At 40.2% G+C, this 20,232-nt stretch overlaps 2 protein-coding genes and 2 non-coding genes across 4 annotated transcripts; all 4 read right to left on the bottom strand.

The window, feature by feature from the left end:
• Positions 1-971: 971 nt before the first annotated feature.
• Positions 972-3,257, bottom strand: LOC149974361 (uncharacterized). The gene is made up of 2 exons (XM_090211900.1): positions 1,677-3,257; positions 972-1,241 (listed from the first exon to the last, which is right to left on the bottom strand). The coding sequence occupies exon 1, from the start codon at positions 2,189-2,191 to the stop codon at positions 1,685-1,687; it is 507 nt and encodes a 168-aa protein (XP_090068026.1). The 5' UTR covers positions 2,192-3,257; the 3' UTR covers positions 972-1,241; positions 1,677-1,684.
• A 4,202-nt stretch (positions 3,258-7,459) lies between these two features.
• On the bottom strand, positions 7,460-20,111 carry LOC149974362 (ribosomal L1 domain-containing protein 1-like). Its single transcript, XM_090211904.1, has 9 exons — positions 20,016-20,111; positions 19,459-19,590; positions 16,525-16,673; positions 14,668-14,769; positions 14,357-14,452; positions 13,800-13,931; positions 10,862-11,010; positions 8,354-8,473; positions 7,460-8,027 (listed from the first exon to the last, which is right to left on the bottom strand). Exons 2-6 carry the CDS (start codon positions 19,468-19,470, stop codon positions 13,919-13,921), a joined length of 372 nt encoding a protein of 123 aa, XP_090068030.1. The 5' UTR covers positions 19,471-19,590; positions 20,016-20,111; the 3' UTR covers positions 7,460-8,027; positions 8,354-8,473; positions 10,862-11,010; positions 13,800-13,918.
• LOC118942480 (small nucleolar RNA ACA64) lies at positions 14,094-14,221 on the bottom strand. The gene has a single exon (XR_005038416.1). It is a non-coding gene; the product is annotated as a small nucleolar RNA ACA64 (small nucleolar RNA).
• Positions 19,753-19,880, bottom strand: LOC149974363 (small nucleolar RNA ACA64). Its single transcript, XR_016489975.1, has one exon. It is a non-coding gene; the product is annotated as a small nucleolar RNA ACA64 (small nucleolar RNA).
• Positions 20,112-20,232: the final 121 nt, after the last annotated feature.

Here is a 20,232-nt window from a genome sequence, read left to right on the forward strand (position 1 = left end):
AAGTGGATCACAAACCCGGTAACTACTTCTCTGATAGAGTTCAGTGTGTCAAATCAGAGGGCCTGTTATCCGGACCTCTGGCAGTCTCTATGGGTGTGCCACAGGGTTAAATTCTCGGGCCGACTCTCTTCTCTGTAATCATCAATGATGTCGCTCTTGCTGCTGGTGATTCTCTGATCCACCTCTAAGCAAACGACACCATTCTGTATACTTCTGGCCCCTCTTTGGACACTGTGTTAACTAACCTCCAGACGAGCTTCAATGCCATACAACTCTCCTTCCGTGGCCTCCAACTGCTCTTAAATGCAAGTAAAACTAAATGCATGCTCTTCAACCGATCACTGCCCGCCCGTCACTACTCTGGACGGCTCCGACTTAGAATATGTGGATAACTACAAATAAAAAATGGTCCAGTCTCAGTCCTGACTTAAATCTGCTTAAAAAATCAGAGACAAAGTGTAAATATTGCTGTCAATCAATTTCAACCAAAATGTCAAAAGCTTGAGAAATGTTGACAAACATGATGGATATATCAGTGAGTGTTGATACACACAAGAAACTGTTGAGTGTGAAAAACCCAGCAGCGTTGCAGTTCTTGACACAAACCAATGTGCCTGGCTTGACACCTCCTACCCTGTTCAAAGGCACTTAAAACAATTGTCTTGCCCATTCACCCTCTGAATGGCACACACAATCCATGTCTCAATTGTCTCTCAAGGCTTAAGCCTTCTTTAACCCGTCTCCTCCCCTTCATCTACACTGATTGAAGTGGATTTAACAAGTAACATTAATAAGGGATCATAGTTTTCACCTACTTAGTCTATGTCATGGAGAGTTCTTAATGTATATGTTTTGAACACTCAGTATATATTGATATTTATATTTGACTGCATTGTGGAAGAGAGCTTGCAAGTAAGCATTTCACTGTTCCGTTTGCACCTGCTGTATCCTGTGCATGTGACAAACTTTGATCTGTTGTACATTTTATTTGGCTATAAATAGTTTATAAGCAATTCACAAAATATGACTTTAGAAATAAATGCAGAGATATGTTATTGTACAAAATAATGTGTTATATTTACAATGACATTATCAAATGCCATGTTATGAACAATTATATAGCGTCTGAGTGCAATCAATCTCATTACTCTAATCAGCTACTTTGTTGGTACAGTCACAGTGTGCAATACATCTTCAGGTTCCTGCAGACTGCTCTTGAATCCAGAGAAAATGCTCTGAACCTGCATTGGGGAAAAAATAACATTAGTATACTAAATAATTAAAAGGGATTCTATTCTTTCCTAAAAAGGTCTCTAATTATTTTGAGGAGCATTTGTAAGGATTAATGCAACAATTATACCTAATCAAAACATATGAAAATAAATTTGCATGTGCACATTTTTTGGCACCATTATCAGCAAAATGATCATATACCACTTATGCACGGTACAAAGTCTGCCATTTTATCTACAAGATAGCAGATAGGGAGACATTTGGACTCTTTCCAGTGACCTTGATGTTGTTTAATCATTACCAGTGAGGCAAATATAGGCTTATTTTGCCTGCTTATCCGAAACATTACATTATGATTCAGTTAAAAAAAATGTCTATTATGGGCTTATAACAGAACATTATTATTACGATGTTGCCAGTAGTTACATTTGAAACGAAATTACCTGTAAAGTCATATTGTCAATGTCTGTCTGGTAAGTTCAGTAGATGAAGCTTCTGTTGTGTTCTGATAAATAATGGAAAGAGTGACAGGGGCTTGCTGCTGGTTAGAGGTAACATTTCCATCCGTTGTTCGGGGCCCCTCTCCCTTGACCCTCCCGTTCCTTCGGAATGAGTTCCTAATTCCGTTAGTGAGACGGTTGGAAACCTTCTGGACAACACCGCTGATCCCTTTGTTCTTTAGTTTGACCAAGCCAACGTCATCCTCCAGTTCCTCAGGTGGCACCTCGATGTTCCCCGAGAACCAGAACACCCACCAGATGAGACTGAGGAAGATGATGACAGCTCCTGCATAGATGAACAAGTCGTGGCAGAATATGTCTGCAAACACCCCGGTCAGCAATATAAACACTCCAACTACGTCGTGGCTCACCGCAAACCAAAAGGCACATTTACAGCGACCAACTCCCTGATATCTCCTCTCCGCGACCTCCACTTGCCTTTCTTGTATTTGCGCCATGGTAACGGAAGTGCAATATTTCCTTTTCAAAAAGTAATTTGAAGTCCAGAAAGTAATGTCATTTCCAAAAGTGCCGACTCCGGTGCGGACACAAGGTGATGTGCGATGACGCGCCTTTGGACTGTTGGAGAACGCAGCGCACAGTCACAGGGACGCAACATACTGAGAGCACACAGTACAATTGTTCAAAGTACATTCACCTTGGGTTTTTAGTACAGCTTTACGAGACATGATCTTCTTTGATGATACTTTATCAGATATTTAGAAATAATTTTAAGGTGCTTCTTAAAAAGGCAAAAGAATGGTCCTTTCTGAAGTTCCCTTGTGAAAAATAAATTAGTCAGTAAATGACAGTATAACCTGTTATCCAAAAACATCCAAGTGTCTCTAATAAATAAAAATTAAAAGTCTATATTATTTAAAAGACAAAATTAGGATTCCAACCACACTAAACCAAATGTCCTACAGAATGTCTGAAGAATGGATCACCCCTTACCCTTTTCATCACACACTGCTGAGGGACCTGCTTGTGCTCCTGGCCCCCAGCCCCATACGTCTCTGCTTGTCCTTCAGGACGGGTATCCAGACCAGCCCTACCACTACAAACATCATTCCAATGGACAGGCAGACCGGGGCAGTGGCATGGGGGGTGTCTGTCACACCAGACGAGTGGAGGAGAATCAGCACCGCACCAGCGCCCAGCATCAGGGCTCCCATCACCATGACGATGATAGGTTTGTGTATGTAGGCCCAGCGAGGTGGTTCTGGAGTATTGGGGTCAAGTTCTGGACACGGGACTCTCCTCACAGAATCCTCTGTTCGTGGAAGCTCTTCTGATGATGCCATCCTCATGATGATGTGATGACTGTTTTGTCCAAATCAGGTGCTCGAGTGAAAAGCTGCCCTTACTAAACTGCAATTGTTCCTCAATGTGAAATAGATTTATATTTTGGAGACCCAATTTGTGTTTCACTTCATGACCTCTTGGACAACGGCAACTAACTTGCATTAACATGTATACTTTTTCTTCTGCAATATAAGATTTCTAATGCTTACCAACTACAACCTCCCTACTGATGACTGCTCTGTTGTTTCCTAAAACCCCACTCCCCTCATCCCATCTATTTCCACCCAGTTAACCACACCCACATCAAATAGGGAGGGGTAGTTCAATACTAGACAGAAGTGGAGCACCTGTAGGCGTGTAGTCAAAACTTGCTAGCTAACTCCGGCAGCTTTTACATTCATGTGAAAACAGTGCTGAACAAATACATTACTTCGCTTCAAATGGATATTACAGAAATTATACTTAGAAATCAATGTTAGACATTGCACTTAAAAGAGCACTATAGTGAACAACCCAGTCTGTGATATTAGAAAGGCAAACATGGCCTGTAAGGATCAGGGAGCAGCTGCACAACCATGTTATGATCTCATCAACAATAGCCTTGTCATCTAATACCAAACAGTCTATTGTATTTGGACAGTGTTTACCATGGTAAAACATCACTCAAGGCTAACGCATCGGAGGTGAACCAAAACCACACAATACCTGTACAGACAGATATTGCCTAATTTAATGGGTTTATATTACATAAAAACCTTATTTATTCATTACATAAAAATTAACAGTGAGCCCATTGCAGTGGTCTCCACAAGTAGGAGTTGCCAGCCAAATAGAAAAAAGCCTGTCTTCCCCGGTCTGACATTTTTGGCTAAAGGAGCTCTATTTTGGTGGCCTCCGGTACATACTAATGCCTTATATTCTATCATCAGAAATACAGTGAAATGATTGGGTACTTTATGAAGTTTACCTTCCAGATTGGTTGTGGTATTATGTAGAAAGACAATTTAAATGAATGAAAATGTATGAATTCAGTGTATTGTTAGTTGTTTTGGATATCATCTAGGCCAAAGGTCAACCTTTTCCGAGTAAAGATCACTTTGAGTCAAAATGCAAGCATTTTTTTTAAACATTACATTATAAAATGTAAGCCTATGCAACATCAACTTATTAAAAATTGTTCTGTAGCAATGAGGTTTGTAGTAGGCTATATGCCCAATACATTATCAATGCATATTGTCTAAGCTTGAATTGCCCTGCCAATATTATTCTTCTCAGACCATTTTGAAATTATTTCAAAATTGTAGGTATATTACACTAGTAATAGAGCAATTGTAATTAGTAATATTACTTTTGAGGCACAGCTGAGTGAGCATAATAATTAGCTTATTTTTTTATTTTACTGGACTGATTGCCTGCATCTGATGGTCAGTCTGAGGGGAGGGAGAAAGCAGCAGTGAGGCTGCCTCTCACCCGATTTACCGTCCCTCCGCTCTCCCTCCCACCACAGAGAAAAGGGGACATACTGTCTTCCAGCTGATGGGGAACTCAAGTAACACTGCATTATTTCTGTTCACTATAGTGCTCTTTCAATTCATGTTAATTCGATGGAACACTTTACCTTCCCGACAGTAGGGCTGTTGAATCAAGTGCAACTATCGCCAACAGCAGGAAACAAATACATAAAATAGGAAAGCCTGGCTTTGTTTTTTTTTGTAAAAATGTTTGGTGATCGACTAGGAAAGCCTCGGAGATCTCGATCGACTGATTGGTGACCATTGGTCTAGGCCTATATGATCAGGATTATTTACTAGGTAAGAACATTAAACCCATCTTCTCTTTGAGCTGGTCTTATTTACAATTGTAATACAAAACATGAATGGCCACAATGTGTTCTTCAAATTATGTATTGTATTAAAAAAATAATTAATAGTCCTTATCGTGAAACATAAATTAAGGTTGAATCAAAGAAAATAAAAAACTGGTTATATTAATCTTAAATATTATATATTTCTAATTTTACATAGACTAAATTAATAATCATCATTAGTTAGGGCCCTACCAAACGTTTTGTTGCCTGATTCCGTTTCGTCTTCCCAATTTTCTGTTTTGTTTTTCCAGGTCTTCGCTGGCAAAATCACATTTTAATATAAAAACAACCAAAGTGGAAGTTCTAAGTCCACAACACAACAATGCTTAAACCACTTGAGGTCTGGGAAGAAATCTGAGAAATTAATTTTGGATGTAGTTACCTTTTAATTTAAACGCACACCTAGCAAGAGGCTGTTGTTGAACAGTATTTTTGTAGCACACACGATGGTAGAGTTTGCAAAACAAATACCCACTGGATTGAAGAAAATATAACTACAAATTAGCCTAACATAATTGAGAAGGCCTTTCCATCTACCAGAAGACCGTTTTCATTAGCATAATCACTAACGGCTATCCAAAGTGGTAGACGCATGCACCACACACACACCGACGTTGCCGCTTCAGCAAGTTGCAGGAAATACAAACTGCTTCATTCTGTTCATGTCTTATGATTAAACAAATACATTTCAATGCGTTTAGTTGATTCCCTAGTAAGGTCAATACATATGAATATTGTTGAATTCTGTTAATGACTGGATTCCGCGAGGGCCCTAATATTATATGAGTCGAACACAGCTCTCCATTACCTGTTGTTCCTGCAGTGATGATTTACCATCTTCATCAAATGTTTTCATAATTTATCTGCAGATAATTGCTAAAAGCCTACCAATTGCCTACGCAAATTAGGGAGCCAAATTAACGGCTCTCACTGATGCGATTCGGTAGGCTACACTGACTGACGAAACCAGTCACTGTCTGGCAAACTCCAACATCAAAGGTTCGGTTTAATGAATGGCAAAGGGATATATAGTGCATTCAGAAAAGTAGTTACAGGCTACTCCTTGACTTACCTCAACATTGTTATTTTACAGCTGGAATTAAATGTGTTAAATTACATTCTAATCTACACATAATCGCCCATACAGTGAAAACATGTTTGCAAATGTATTAAATTAAATACTGAAATCTCATTTACATAAGCATTCACACCCCTTTGCTATGACACTCCAAATTGAGCCCAGATTCATCCAATTTCCTTTAATCATCATTGAGACGTCACTACAACTTGGAGTCCACCTGTGTCCAATTCAATTGTTTGAACATGATTATTTTGATTATGATTATAACATGAGAGAATTGTGATGAGGCATATAAACAATAATTGGGAGATGGAAAAATGAACTACCCAGACTGCCTACAGCTGGCTGTCCAACCCAACTGTGCAACCTGGCAAGGCCCTTGGTCAGGGAGGTGACCAATAACAGTTCCTTGGCTGAGATGAGAAAACCTACCAGAATGACAACCGTCTCTACAGCACTTCACAAATCTGGGCTTTATGGAAGTGGCCAGACTGAAACTACTCCTGAAAAAAAGACACGACAGCACACCTGGAGTTCACAAAACTGCACGTGAAAGACTGATAAGGCAAAAGATTGTGATCTGATGAGGCAAATTGAACTCTTTGGCTTGAATGAAAAGCACCATGTCTGGAAAAAACAAGGCGCACCTCATCACCCTTCAAACACCACCCTACAGTGAAGCATGGTCGTGGTAGCAACATGTTATGGGGATGCTTTTCAGCACCAGGGACTGGGAGATTGGTAAGGATAGAGGGAACAATGAATGGAGCCAAATAAAGGCAAATCCTTGAGGAGAACCTGCTTCAATGCAAACAACCTTGGACCTGGGCAAATAATTACATTCCAACAGGACAATGACCCCAAACAGACTTCTGAACAAGAATGTGAAAGTCCTTGAGTGGTCCAGCCAAAGCCCAGGCTTAACATTGAAAATCAGTGGAAAGACTTGAAGATTAATGTTCACCGCCACTCGGGGCTCCCAAGTGGCACAGCGGTCTAAGGCACTGCATCTCAGTGCAAGAGGTGTCACTAGATCCTGGTTCAATTCCAGGCTGTAGCACAACCGGCCGTGATTGGGAGTCCAATAGGGCGGCGCACAATTGGCCCAGTGTCGTTCGGGGTAGGCCGTCATTGTAAATAAGAATTTGTTCTAAATGTAGATTTCATTCAATACAGTCACTGAAATTTCTACAAACATGTTTACACTCATTGTGGGATATTGCGTGTGGATGGCTGAGGAAAACAAATTTTGAATTCAGCGCTCTGCATTTTCACTGGATGTTGGCTAGGTGGGACGCTACAGTCCTACATATCCCGGAGAGGTTAACACAGTGGCGTGCCGTGGGCCTGGGCCTTCAGTGAGGTCCTACACAGTCCAACCTGAATTAATCCACCTCTTATTACCATCATTATGATGCCATGGCTCTAGACACTATACACTTAGACAGAAACGCAGTATAACCAGGCGTTGCGTCACCTTAAAATGGACATTTTTATTCAGAGAATTGCAGGGGAAGAGTACAATACAGTACAGTTCAACTAATAGGCAAGAACATAGTCGAGTGCAACAGAGTTATATTAATATTCTTGTTCTATCCATTTCTGGTCCACAAACTTTGAGCTTTAAATCCAACATTTTTTAAATACAGTGTGTTCACTAAACAGCGCATTGTCGCACCCAAAGCAGTTTCACCGTGATGATAAAGACAACTATTCACTGAAAATAAAAGTAAACAAATCATTTGCAACATAGGCTATTTAATATTAACAAAATGCGAAACATACATACACATTTAAAAAATAAAATGCATTGTATGCCTACTCACCAAAGACTGATTATTTGAACACAAAATCCATCCTCCTTTCTTTCCTCAAGAAGACTTCAATGACTCTGTTGTACAGTCTATCTGTGCGTTTTAGTTGCACCAATAAGTCCTTTTCTATCGACATGGAGGCTAATGCTGAAAGTCGAGTCTTTTTTATTTTATACCTTTCCTCCTGTTGGTTTGGGTACCTTCACAAGTCCCTTCTTGGTCGGCTTCTACGCGGATCAGAGAGAAGAAAACAATTTGCACAGTACTGAGAGGAGTCTTTCTGTAGAGACAGAGGTCGGTCAATTAACTTCCACTGGGGGGGCAGTGTTCCCAGAGAGTGAACAGGGAAACACCATAAAAGGGACACCGCTCCCCTGCCTCACTGGAATAAGTTTCATATAGCATTGGATTTAAACCAAAATTCATAAGGAGAGTGAAACAAGTTCCAAACCAGTGCACAGAGTCCTTTGAAAAATGTTATTTGACAAAAATAGTTAATTGATGAACTAATAATATTTAAATGCATTTGGTTTGACACTAGCGGGGTACAGACCTCCACTTTAGCCTTTTTCCTTGGCATTACTATGGGAACCTCTTCCTCCCTGTCAGCACCAGAGTTTTTTTCTGTAGACTTCTGTTCTTTCTTTGCAGACTTCTGTTTCCGCGCATTTTTCTGAAATTTCATAAACAAGACACAGGTATTGATGAGATCCAACTCTCGCATGTTTATATACACAAAGTACCAGTCAAAAGTTTGGACCCCTACTCATTCGAGGGTTTTTCTTTATCTTTACTAGACATCAAATCAATAAAACATATGGGATCATGTAGTAACACAAACACTTAAATCAAAATACATTTTAGATTCTTCTAAGTAGCCACCATTTGCCTTGACAGCCTTGCACACTCTTGGCATTCTCTCAACCAGCTTCACCTGGAATGCTTTTCCAACAGTCTTAGAGTTCCCATATTTGCTGAGCACTTGTTGGCTGCTTTTCCTTCACTCTGAAGTCCAACTCATCCCAAACCATCTCAATTGGGTTGAGTTCAGGTGATTGTGAGGCCAGGTAATCTGATGCAGCACCATCACTCTCCTTCTACGTCAAATTGCCCTTACACAGCCTGGAGGTGTGTTGGGTCATTGTCTTGTTGAAAATACAAATGACCCGCTAAACCCAAACCAGATGGGATGACGTATCGCTGCAGAATGCTGTGGTAGCCATGCTGGTTAAGTGTGCCTTGAATTCTAAATAAATCACACAGTATCACCAGCTTCTTGCTCTGCAGGTTCAATGACAAAGGCTCCCTAAGCAGGGGAGATTTAAAAAAAATAAATAAAAAAAATTAAACTCCATTAGATTAGAACTCTGTAAGGGCTAGCTTAAAGGCACATTTAAACTTACAGGTGAAGTCGGAAGTTTACATACACTTAGGTTGGAGTCATTAAAACTCATTTTTCAACCACTCCACAAATGTCTTGTGAACAAACTATAGTTTTGGCAAGTCGGTTAGGACATCTAGCATGACAAGTAATTTTTCCAACAATTGTTTACAGACAGATTATTTCACTTATAATTCATTGTATCACAATTCCAGTGGGTCAGAAGTTCACATACACTAAGTTGACTGTGCCTTTCAACAGCTTGGAAAATTCCAGAAAATGATGTCATGGCTTTAGAAGCTTCTGATAGACTAACTGATATCATTTGAGTCAATTGGAGGTGTACCTGTGGATGTATTTCAAGGCCTACCTTCAAAATCAGTGCCTCTTTGCTTGACATCATGGGAAAATAAAAATAAAATCGGCCAAGACCTCAGAAAAACAATTGTAGACCTCCACAAATCTGGTTCATCCTTGGGAGCAATTTCCAAACACCTGAAGGTACCACGTTCATCTGTACAAACAATAGTAAGCAAGCATAAACACCATGGGACCACGCAGCCGTCATACCGCTCAGGAAGGAGACCCGTTCTGTCTCCAAGAGATGAACGTACTTTGGTGCAAATCAATCCCAGAACAGCAGCAAAGGATATTTTGAAGATGCTGGAGGAAACAGGTACAAAAGTATCTATATCCACAGTAAAACTAATTATATTTCGACAACAGGAAAGGCCGCTCAGCAAGGAAGAAGCCACTGCTCCAAAACCACCATAAAAAAGCCAGACTACGGTTTGCAACTGCACATGGGGACAAAGATCGTACTTTTTGGAGAGATGTCCTCTGGTCTGATCAAACAAAAATAGAACTGTTCAAAATATATGGCACCATGAGGGAGGAAAATGATGTGGATATATTGAAGCAACGTCTCAAGACATCAGTCAGGAAGTTAAAGCTTGGTCGCAAATGAGTCTTCCAAATGGACAATGACCCCAAGCATACTTCCAAAGTTGTGGCAATATGGCTTAAGGACTCAAAGTCAAGGTATTGGAGTGGCCATCAGAAAGCCCTGACCTCAATCCTATAGAAAAAATATGTGTGAGCAAGGAGGCCTACAAACCTGACTCAGTTACAGCAGCTCTGTCAGGAGGAATGGGCCAAAATTCGCCCAACTTATTGTGGGAAGCTTGTGGAAGGCTACCCGAAACATTTGACCCAAGTTAAACAATTGAAAGGCAATGCTACCAAATACTAATTGAGTGTATGTAAACTTCTGAACCACTGGGACTGTGATGAAAGAAATAAACCACTATCATTCTGACATTTCACATTCTTCAAATAAAGTGGTGACCTTAGACAGGGAATTTTTACTAGGATTAAATGTATTTGGCTATGGTGTATGTAAACTTCCGACTTCCAACTGTATAAGAGGACATGTATTTCAAAACCAGGGAACAGCACTAGGGGCTATGTTGATGTTCCCAGAGAGTGAACAGGGAGACAGCAAAAAAAGGATGCCACTCCCCTGCCTCACTGGAATGAGTTTCATATAGCAATGGAGTTAAACCAAAATTCACACTGAGAGTGAACCAGGTTCCGAACCAGTGCAAAAATGAGTCTTTAAATAGATTTCATTTGACTAAAATAGGCAAGGTGATCAACCAACAATATTTACAAGCTTACTTCTTTCTCTCGTAGAAGTGCTTGCCGATGTGCGAGGACAGCAGGCGGCGAAAGCGGTCGTCTGAAAGAAACATGTCAAAGTTCCCCAGCAGCCGTCGTTCGGCTTCAAAGGGCTTGTACTCAGTCCTCAGTGTCTTGTAAAGGATCACCTAAAGAAAGACAAAGGGATATGCCTGGATGAGTTGTGTCTCGTGTAAAAAATAACCCCCCCTTACACACGTTACGGTCAAATTCAACACAAAAATCTATATCTTTGGGCTACACATTACATTGAATACTTTCTGCCTGTGGACATCTGTTCTACAATGTGCCAGCAGAGCAAGATACCCTTTGCTGGCATAATTGATCTCTTTCGGGCAGAGTACATCTGGCATACCACGTTTTATTGAAAAAGTGTGGTGTTCCATTCATTTCTATAGTGGCATGCAGCTTAAGCCAGGCCCATCTCCACTTCATCCCTGAATAAATCAAATTAAAGTTTGTCACGCGCGCCGAATACAACAGATGTAGGTAGACCTTACAGTGAAATGCTTACTTACAGACTAACCAATAGTGAGAAGGTGTGTGTGTGTGTGTGTGTGTGTGTGTGTGTGTGTGTGTAGGTAAGTAAAGAAATAAAACAGTAAGAAGACATTTGAAAATAAGAGTAGCAAGGCTATATACAGACACCGGTTAGTCAGGCTTATTGAGGTAGTACGTATATGTATCACATAGGTATCCTATTTTGGATTCAAAACAGCAAACAGCAAAGCACCTCACGCCTCCTCGTCCATGCCTCCCGAGGGGAACGACACGCGGAGATCCATTCACCTACTCTGCATCACAAAGACATGGTGGTTGGAACTAAAAATCTCCTATTTGGTTTAGTAGTGGTTTCTTTGCAGCAATTTGAACAGTTGATGTTGAGATGTATCTGTTACATGAACTCTGATTTATTTGGGCAGCAATCTGAGGTGCAGTTAACTCTCATGAACTTATCCTATGCAGCAGATGGGTCTTGGGTCTTCCGTTCCAGTCCTCATGAGAGCCAGTTTCATCACAGCGACTGCACTTGAAGATACTTTCAAAGTTCATGAAATGTTCCATATTGACTGACCTTCATGTTTTAAAGTATTGATGGACTGTCGTTTCTCTTTGCTTATTTGAGCTGGTCTTGCCATAATATGAACTTGGGTCTTTTACCAAATAGGGCTGCTACCTTCTGTATACCACCCCTACCGTGTCACAACAACTGATCGGCTCAAATGCATTAAGGAAAGAAATTCCACAACTTAAGCTTTAAGAAGGCACAGCTGTTAATTGAAATGCATTCCAGGTGACTACCTCATGAAGCTGGTTGAGAGAATGTCAAGAATGTGCAAAGCTGTCAAGGCAAAGGGTGGCAACTTGGAAGAATCTCAAATATAAAATATTTTCATTTGTTTAAAACCTGTTGAAACTAGGGGGCACTATTTTCATTTTTGGAAAAATAACGTTCCCAAAGTAAAACGGGCTATTTTGTCAGGACAAGATGCTAGAATATGCATATTATTCACAGCTTAGGATAGAACACACTCTAAAGTTTCCAAAACTGTAAAAATATTGTCTGTGAGTATAACAGAACTGATATTGCAGGCGAAAGCCTGAGAAAAATCCAATCGGGAAGTGACTCATGTTTTGAAAGCTCTGCGTTCTGATGCGTCCCTATTGAGCAGTGAATGGGCTATCAACCAGATTCCTTTTTCTACGTATTCCCCAAGGTGTCTACAGCATTTTGACGTAGTTTCACGCCTTTATGTTGAAGAATGAGTGTAAACGACTACATTGCGTAAGTGTCCGGCTGAGGGCTCTCAGAGTAATTATTGTGTAATAGACAGAGGTAGCCATTTTTCCTCCCGGTCTTACGGAAAATACAGCTGTCCCGGTTGATATATTATCGAATAGATATTTGAAAAACACCTTGAGGATTGATTATAAACAACGTTTTGCCATGTTTCTGTCGATATTATGGAGCTAATTTGGAATATTTTTTGGCGTTGTCGTGACCGCAATTTCCGGTCGAATTCTCAGCCAAACGTGAAGAACTAACAGAGTTATTTCGGCTACAAAAACAATATTTTTTGGAAAAAAGGAACATTTGCTATCTAACTAGGAGTCTCGTGAGTGAAAACATCCGAAGCTCATCAAAGGTAAACGATTGAATTAGATTGCTTTTCTGATTTTTGTGACCAGGTTGCCTGCTGCTAGCTAGGCATAATGCTATGCTATCGATAAACTTACACAAATGCTTGTCTTGCTTTGGCTGTAAAGCATCATTTCAAAATCTGAGATGACAGGGTGATTAACAAAAGGCTAAGCTGTGTTTCAATATATTTCACTTGTGATTTCATGAATATGAATATTTTCTAGTAATATTATTTGACTGTGGCGCTATGCTATTCAGCAGCTGCTGACTAAAATGATCCCGCGACAGGGATGGGTAGCGTCAAGAAGTTTTAATTAACATTTGGTTACGACATGATTCCATGTGTGTTATTTCATAGTTTATGTCTTCACTATTGTTCTACAATGTATAAAATAGTAAAAAATAAAGAAACCCTTTAGGTTTATTTAACCTTTAGTAGGTGTGTCAAAACTTTTACTGGTACTGCATGCATGTACATATGCATGTAAATAATAGAGAGGTCTGCAATTGACCTCAATAGTCCATATGTGGCACTAAGAGCTATGTTGATGTTCACAGAGAGTGAACAGGGAGACAGCACTAAATGGAGACCGTTCCCCTGACTCACTGGAATGGGTTTCATATAGCACTGGATTTAAACCAAAATTAATAGAGTGTAAAACAGGTTCCGAACCAGTGCAAAGACGAGTCCTTTAATTTGACAAAAATAGATCATTGATCAAATAATATAATCTTCCAAAGCAATTTACAAGCATTTGTGTGTAGCAGTCCTACCTTGGCATCCATGGCTGCGCGGGTCTGTTTCTGTGTTTCATCTATAAGGGTCAGGTTACTCAGGTTAGAGGTGTAGATGGGCAGAGGCACTGATTGGCTTTTCAAGTGGATGACCTTTATCAACGGTCCTTTCTGCAAAAGAGACAACACTTTATACTCAAAGAACACAAAGACTCATACATTCAGGTCAAAACTATTTCTGTGAAGAAAACATTTTCAATGTTACGGCCATTTCTACCCTGTGTATCGTATCACTCAGATTGCGGCCACTTGTTAAAGGCCTTTCTTTGTCAGGATTGTAGGCACATGGGTTTAATCACACTGCTATACAGAGCAGGCAATAAGCTTAACGTACCACAGTACTATAGGCCCTGTAATCTCACCCCAGACAATAGAGATATCAAAGGTGATTTTCAGACTGGGCCCACACATTTCTTTAGCATTAATAAACATTGAGTATACCTGACCATTTAACGTATAATAAAAGTGTAAATATCGGTGTTGACGGGGTACAATTGATTAGGGAGATCAGGAAGACATCCTGGCAGTAAACTCACCTAACCCGTAGTTTTGTCACAATGGTGCTGACAGCTGAATCAATATTCTCTGTTATTTCATCTGCAGCCATCCCAGAGTGGGCCACATAAGCCATGCTAAAACAAACAATAACATTTTACAGGAGGCAATGTGTATATAAATGAATGTGCATTAATTGCCCTTGTGTGTCAGTTACAGAGACAGGCTCCAAGAGAGAGGGAGATCTGTCAGGATATATTTTGAGTCACTATGGCACCATCATTGCCCATGTCCAACAAGGACAGGGTTTGCTGAGGCGCACTTACTGACTAAGTCAGAGAGCAGGCCTCACCAGTAGCAGCCTTTCTTAGAAATGGAGGTTGTTGTTCCCTGGATGGTTCTCTGGATGTCCAAGGCCAGCTTCTTGCTCTGCAGGTTCAATGACAAAGGCTCCCTAAGCAGGGGAGATTTAAAAAAAAAAAAAAAAAAAAAAAAAAATTAAACTCCATTAAGGTATGTAAGGGCTAGCTTAAAGGCACATTTAAACTTACAGGTGAAGTCGGAAGTTTACATACACTTAGGTTGGAGTCATTAAAACTCATTTTTCAACCACTCCACAAATGTCTTGTGAACAAACTATAGTTTTGGCAAGTCGGTTAGGACATCTAGCATGACAAGTAATTTTTCCAACAATTGTTTACAGACAGATTATTTCACTTATAATTCATTGTATCACAATTCCAGTGGGTCAGAAGTTCACATACGCTAAGTTGACTGTGCCTTTCAACAGCTTGGAAAATTCCAGAAAATGATGTCATGGCTTTAGAAGCTTCTGATAGACTAACTGATATCATTTGAGTCAATTGGAGGTGTACCTGTGGATGTATTTCAAGGCCTACCTTCAAAATCAGTGCCTCTTTGCTTGACATCATGGGAAAATAAAAATAAAATCGGCCAAGACCTCAGAAAAACAATTGTAGACCTCCACAAATCTGGTTCATCCTTGGGAGCAATTTCCAAACACCTGAAGGTACCACGTTCATCTGTACAAACAATAGTAAGCAAGCATAAACACCATGGGACCACGCAGCCGTCATACCGCTCAGGAAGGAGACCCGTTCTGTCTCCAAGAGATGAACGTACTTTGGTGCAAATCAATCCCAGAACAGCAGCAAAGGATATTTTGAAGATGCTGGAGGAAACAGGTACAAAAGTATCTATATCCACAGTAAAACTAATTATATTTCGACAACAGGAAAGGCCGCTCAGCAAGGAAGAAGCCACTGCTCCAAAACCACCATAAAAAAGCCAGACTACGGTTTGCAACTGCACATGGGGACAAAGATCGTACTTTTTGGAGAGATGTCCTCTGGTCTGATCAAACAAAAATAGAACTGTTCAAAATATATGGCACCATGAGGGAGGAAAATGATGTGGATATATTGAAGCAACGTCTCAAGACATCAGTCAGGAAGTTAAAGCTTGGTCGCAAATGAGTCTTCCAAATGGACAATGACCCCAAGCATACTTCCAAAGTTGTGGCAATATGGCTTAAGGACTCAAAGTCAAGGTATTGGAGTGGCCATCAGAAAGCCCTGACCTCAATCCTATAGAAAAAATATGTGTGAGCAAGGAGGCCTACAAACCTGACTCAGTTACAGCAGCTCTGTCAGGAGGAATGGGCCAAAATTCGCCCAACTTATTGTGGGAAGCTTGTGGAAGGCTACCCGAAACATTTGACCCAAGTTAAACAATTGAAAGGCAATGCTACCAAATACTAATTGAGTGTATGTAAACTTCTGAACCACTGGGACTGTGATGAAAGAAATAAACCACTATCATTCTGACATTTCACATTCTTCAAATAAAGTGGTGACCTTAGACAGGGAATTTTTACTAGGATTAAATGTATTTGGCTATGGTGTATGTAAACTTCCGACTTCCAACTGTATAAGAGGACATGTATTTCAAAACCAGGGAACAGCACTAGGGGCTATGTTGATGTTCCCAGAGAGTGAACAGGGAGACAGCAAAAAAAGGATGCCACTCCCCTGCCTCACTGGAATGAGTTTCATATAGCAATGGAGTTAAACCAAAATTCACACTGAGAGTGAACCAGGTTCCGAACCAGTGCAAAAATGAGTCTTTAAATAGATTTCATTTGACTAAAATAGGCAAGGTGATCAACCAACAATATTTACAAGCTTACTTCTTTCTCTCGTAGAAGTGCTTGCCGATGTGCGAGGACAGCAGGCGGCGAAAGCGGTCGTCTGAAAGAAACATGTCAAAGTTCCCCAGCAGCCGTCGTTCGGCTTCAAAGGGCTTGTACTCAGTCCTCAGTGTCTTGTAAAGGATCACCTAAAGAAAGACAAAGGGATATGCCTGGATGAGTTGTGTCTCGTGTAAAAAATAACCCCCCCTTACACACGTTACGGTCAAATTCAACACAAAAATCTATATCTTTGGGCTACACATTACATTGAATACTTTCTGCCTGTGGACATCTGTTCTACAATGTGCCAGCAGAGCAAGATACCCTTTGCTGGCATAATTGATCTCTTTCGGGCAGAGTACATCTGGCATACCACGTTTTATTGAAAAAGTGTGGTGTTCCATTCATTTCTATAGTGGCATGCAGCTTAAGCCAGGCCCATCTCCACTTCATCCCTGAATAAATCAAATTAAAGTTTGTCACGCGCGCCGAATACAACAGATGTAGGTAGACCTTACAGTGAAATGCTTACTTACAGACTAACCAATAGTGAGAAGGTGTGTGTGTGTGTGTGTGTGTGTGTGTGTGTGTGTAGGTAAGTAAAGAAATAAAACAGTAAGAAGACATTTGAAAATAAGAGTAGCAAGGCTATATACAGACACCGGTTAGTCAGGCTTATTGAGGTAGTACGTATATGTATCACATAGGTATCCTATTTTGGATTCAAAACAGCAAACAGCAAAGCACCTCACGCCTCCTCGTCCATGCCTCCCGAGGGGAACGACACGCGGAGATCCATTCACCTACTCTGCATCACAAAGACATGGTGGTTGGAACTAAAAATCTCCTATTTGGTTTAGTAGTGGTTTCTTTGCAGCAATTTGAACAGTTGATGTTGAGATGTATCTGTTACATGAACTCTGATTTATTTGGGCAGCAATCTGAGGTGCAGTTAACTCTCATGAACTTATCCTATGCAGCAGATGGGTCTTGGGTCTTCCGTTCCAGTCCTCATGAGAGCCAGTTTCATCACAGCGACTGCACTTGAAGATACTTTCAAAGTTCATGAAATGTTCCATATTGACTGACCTTCATGTTTTAAAGTATTGATGGACTGTCGTTTCTCTTTGCTTATTTGAGCTGGTCTTGCCATAATATGAACTTGGGTCTTTTACCAAATAGGGCTGCTACCTTCTGTATACCACCCCTACCGTGTCACAACAACTGATCGGCTCAAATGCATTAAGGAAAGAAATTCCACAACTTAAGCTTTAAGAAGGCACAGCTGTTAATTGAAATGCATTCCAGGTGACTACCTCATGAAGCTGGTTGAGAGAATGTCAAGAATGTGCAAAGCTGTCAAGGCAAAGGGTGGCAACTTGGAAGAATCTCAAATATAAAATATTTTCATTTGTTTAAAACCTGTTGAAACTAGGGGGCACTATTTTCATTTTTGGAAAAATAACGTTCCCAAAGTAAAACGGGCTATTTTGTCAGGACAAGATGCTAGAATATGCATATTATTCACAGCTTAGGATAGAACACACTCTAAAGTTTCCAAAACTGTAAAAATATTGTCTGTGAGTATAACAGAACTGATATTGCAGGCGAAAGCCTGAGAAAAATCCAATCGGGAAGTGACTCATGTTTTGAAAGCTCTGCGTTCTGATGCGTCCCTATTGAGCAGTGAATGGGCTATCAACCAGATTCCTTTTTCTACGTATTCCCCAAGGTGTCTACAGCATTTTGACGTAGTTTCACGCCTTTATGTTGAAGAATGAGTGTAAACGACTACATTGCGTAAGTGTCCGGCTGAGGGCTCTCAGAGTAATTATTGTGTAATAGACAGAGGTAGCCATTTTTCCTCCCGGTCTTACGGAAAATACAGCTGTCCCGGTTGATATATTATCGAATAGATATTTGAAAAACACCTTGAGGATTGATTATAAACAACGTTTTGCCATGTTTCTGTCGATATTATGGAGCTAATTTGGAATATTTTTTGGCGTTGTCGTGACCGCAATTTCCGGTCGAATTCTCAGCCAAACGTGAAGAACTAACAGAGTTATTTCGGCTACAAAAACAATATTTTTTGGAAAAAAGGAACATTTGCTATCTAACTAGGAGTCTCGTGAGTGAAAACATCCGAAGCTCATCAAAGGTAAACGATTGAATTAGATTGCTTTTCTGATTTTTGTGACCAGGTTGCCTGCTGCTAGCTAGGCATAATGCTATGCTATCGATAAACTTACACAAATGCTTGTCTTGCTTTGGCTGTAAAGCATCATTTCAAAATCTGAGATGACAGGGTGATTAACAAAAGGCTAAGCTGTGTTTCAATATATTTCACTTGTGATTTCATGAATATGAATATTTTCTAGTAATATTATTTGACTGTGGCGCTATGCTATTCATCAGCTGCTGACTAAAATGATCCCGCGACAGGGATGGGTAGCGTCAAGAAGTTTTAATTAACATTTGGTTACGACATGATTCCATGTGTGTTATTTCATAGTTTATGTCTTCACTATTGTTCTACAATGTATAAAATAGTAAAAAATAAAGAAACCCTTTAAGTTTATTTAACCTTTAGTAGGTGTGTCAAAACTTTTACTGGTACTGCATGCATGTACATATGCATGTAAATAATAGAGAGGTCTGCAATTGACCTCAATAGTCCATATGTGGCACTAAGAGCTATGTTGATGTTCACAGAGAGTGAACAGGGAGACAGCACTAAATGGAGACCGTTCCCCTGACTCACTGGAATGGGTTTCATATAGCACTGGATTTAAACCAAAATTAATAGAGTGTAAAACAGGTTCCGAACCAGTGCAAAGACGAGTCCTTTAATTTGACAAAAATAGATCATTGATCAAATAATATAATCTTCCAAAGCAATTTACAAGCATTTGTGTGTAGCAGTCCTACCTTGGCATCCATGGCTGCGCGGGTCTGTTTCTGTGTTTCATCTATAAGGGTCAGGTTACTCAGGTTAGAGGTGTAGATGGGCAGAGGCACTGATTGGCTTTTCAAGTGGATGACCTTTATCAACGGTCCTTTCTGCAAAAGAGACAACACTTTATACTCAAAGAACACAAAGACTCATACATTCAGGTCAAAACTATTTCTGTGAAGAAAACATTTTCAATGTTACGGCCATTTCTACCCTGTGTATCGTATCACTCAGATTGCGGCCACTTGTTAAAGGCCTTTCTTTGTCAGGATTGTAGGCACATGGGTTTAATCACACTGCTATACAGAGCAGGCAATAAGCTTAACGTACCACAGTACTATAGGCCCTGTAATCTCACCCCAGACAATAGAGATATCAAAGGTGATTTTCAGACTGGGCCCACACATTTCTTTAGCATTAATAAACATTGAGTATACCTGACCATTTAACGTATAATAAAAGTGTAAATATCGGTGTTGACGGGGTACAATTGATTAGGGAGATCAGGAAGACATCCTGGCAGTAAACTCACCTAACCCGTAGTTTTGTCACAATGGTGCTGACAGCTGAATCAATATTCTCTGTTATTTCATCTGCAGCCATCCCAGAGTGGGCCACATAAGCCATGCTAAAACAAACAATAACATTTTACAGGAGGCAATGTGTATATAAATGAATGTGCATTAATTGCCCTTGTGTGTCAGTTACAGAGACAGGCTCCAAGAGAGAGGGAGATCTGTCAGGATATA

This window comes from Oncorhynchus mykiss, chromosome 20 (assembly GCF_057628025.1).
Source record: "Oncorhynchus mykiss isolate SJ-2025 chromosome 20, ASM5762802v1, whole genome shotgun sequence".
Lineage (NCBI taxonomy): Eukaryota > Metazoa > Chordata > Actinopteri > Salmoniformes > Salmonidae > Oncorhynchus > Oncorhynchus mykiss.

Bases quoted from the DNA above. Each gene is read 5' to 3' on its own strand.
- LOC149974361 (XM_090211900.1), bottom strand. From the start codon at position 2,191: ATGGCGCAAATACAAGAAAGGCAAGTGGAGGTCGCGGAGAGGAGATAT.
- LOC149974362 (XM_090211904.1), bottom strand. The intron at 14,770-16,524 runs GTAAGCTTGTAA...TCCCCTGCTTAG, and splicing joins CACTTCTACGAGAGAAAGAA to GGAGCCTTTGTCATTGAACC. The intron at 14,453-14,667 runs GTGAGGCCTGCT...TGTTTGTTTTAG, and splicing joins TCTAAGAAAGGCTGCTACTG to CATGGCTTATGTGGCCCACT.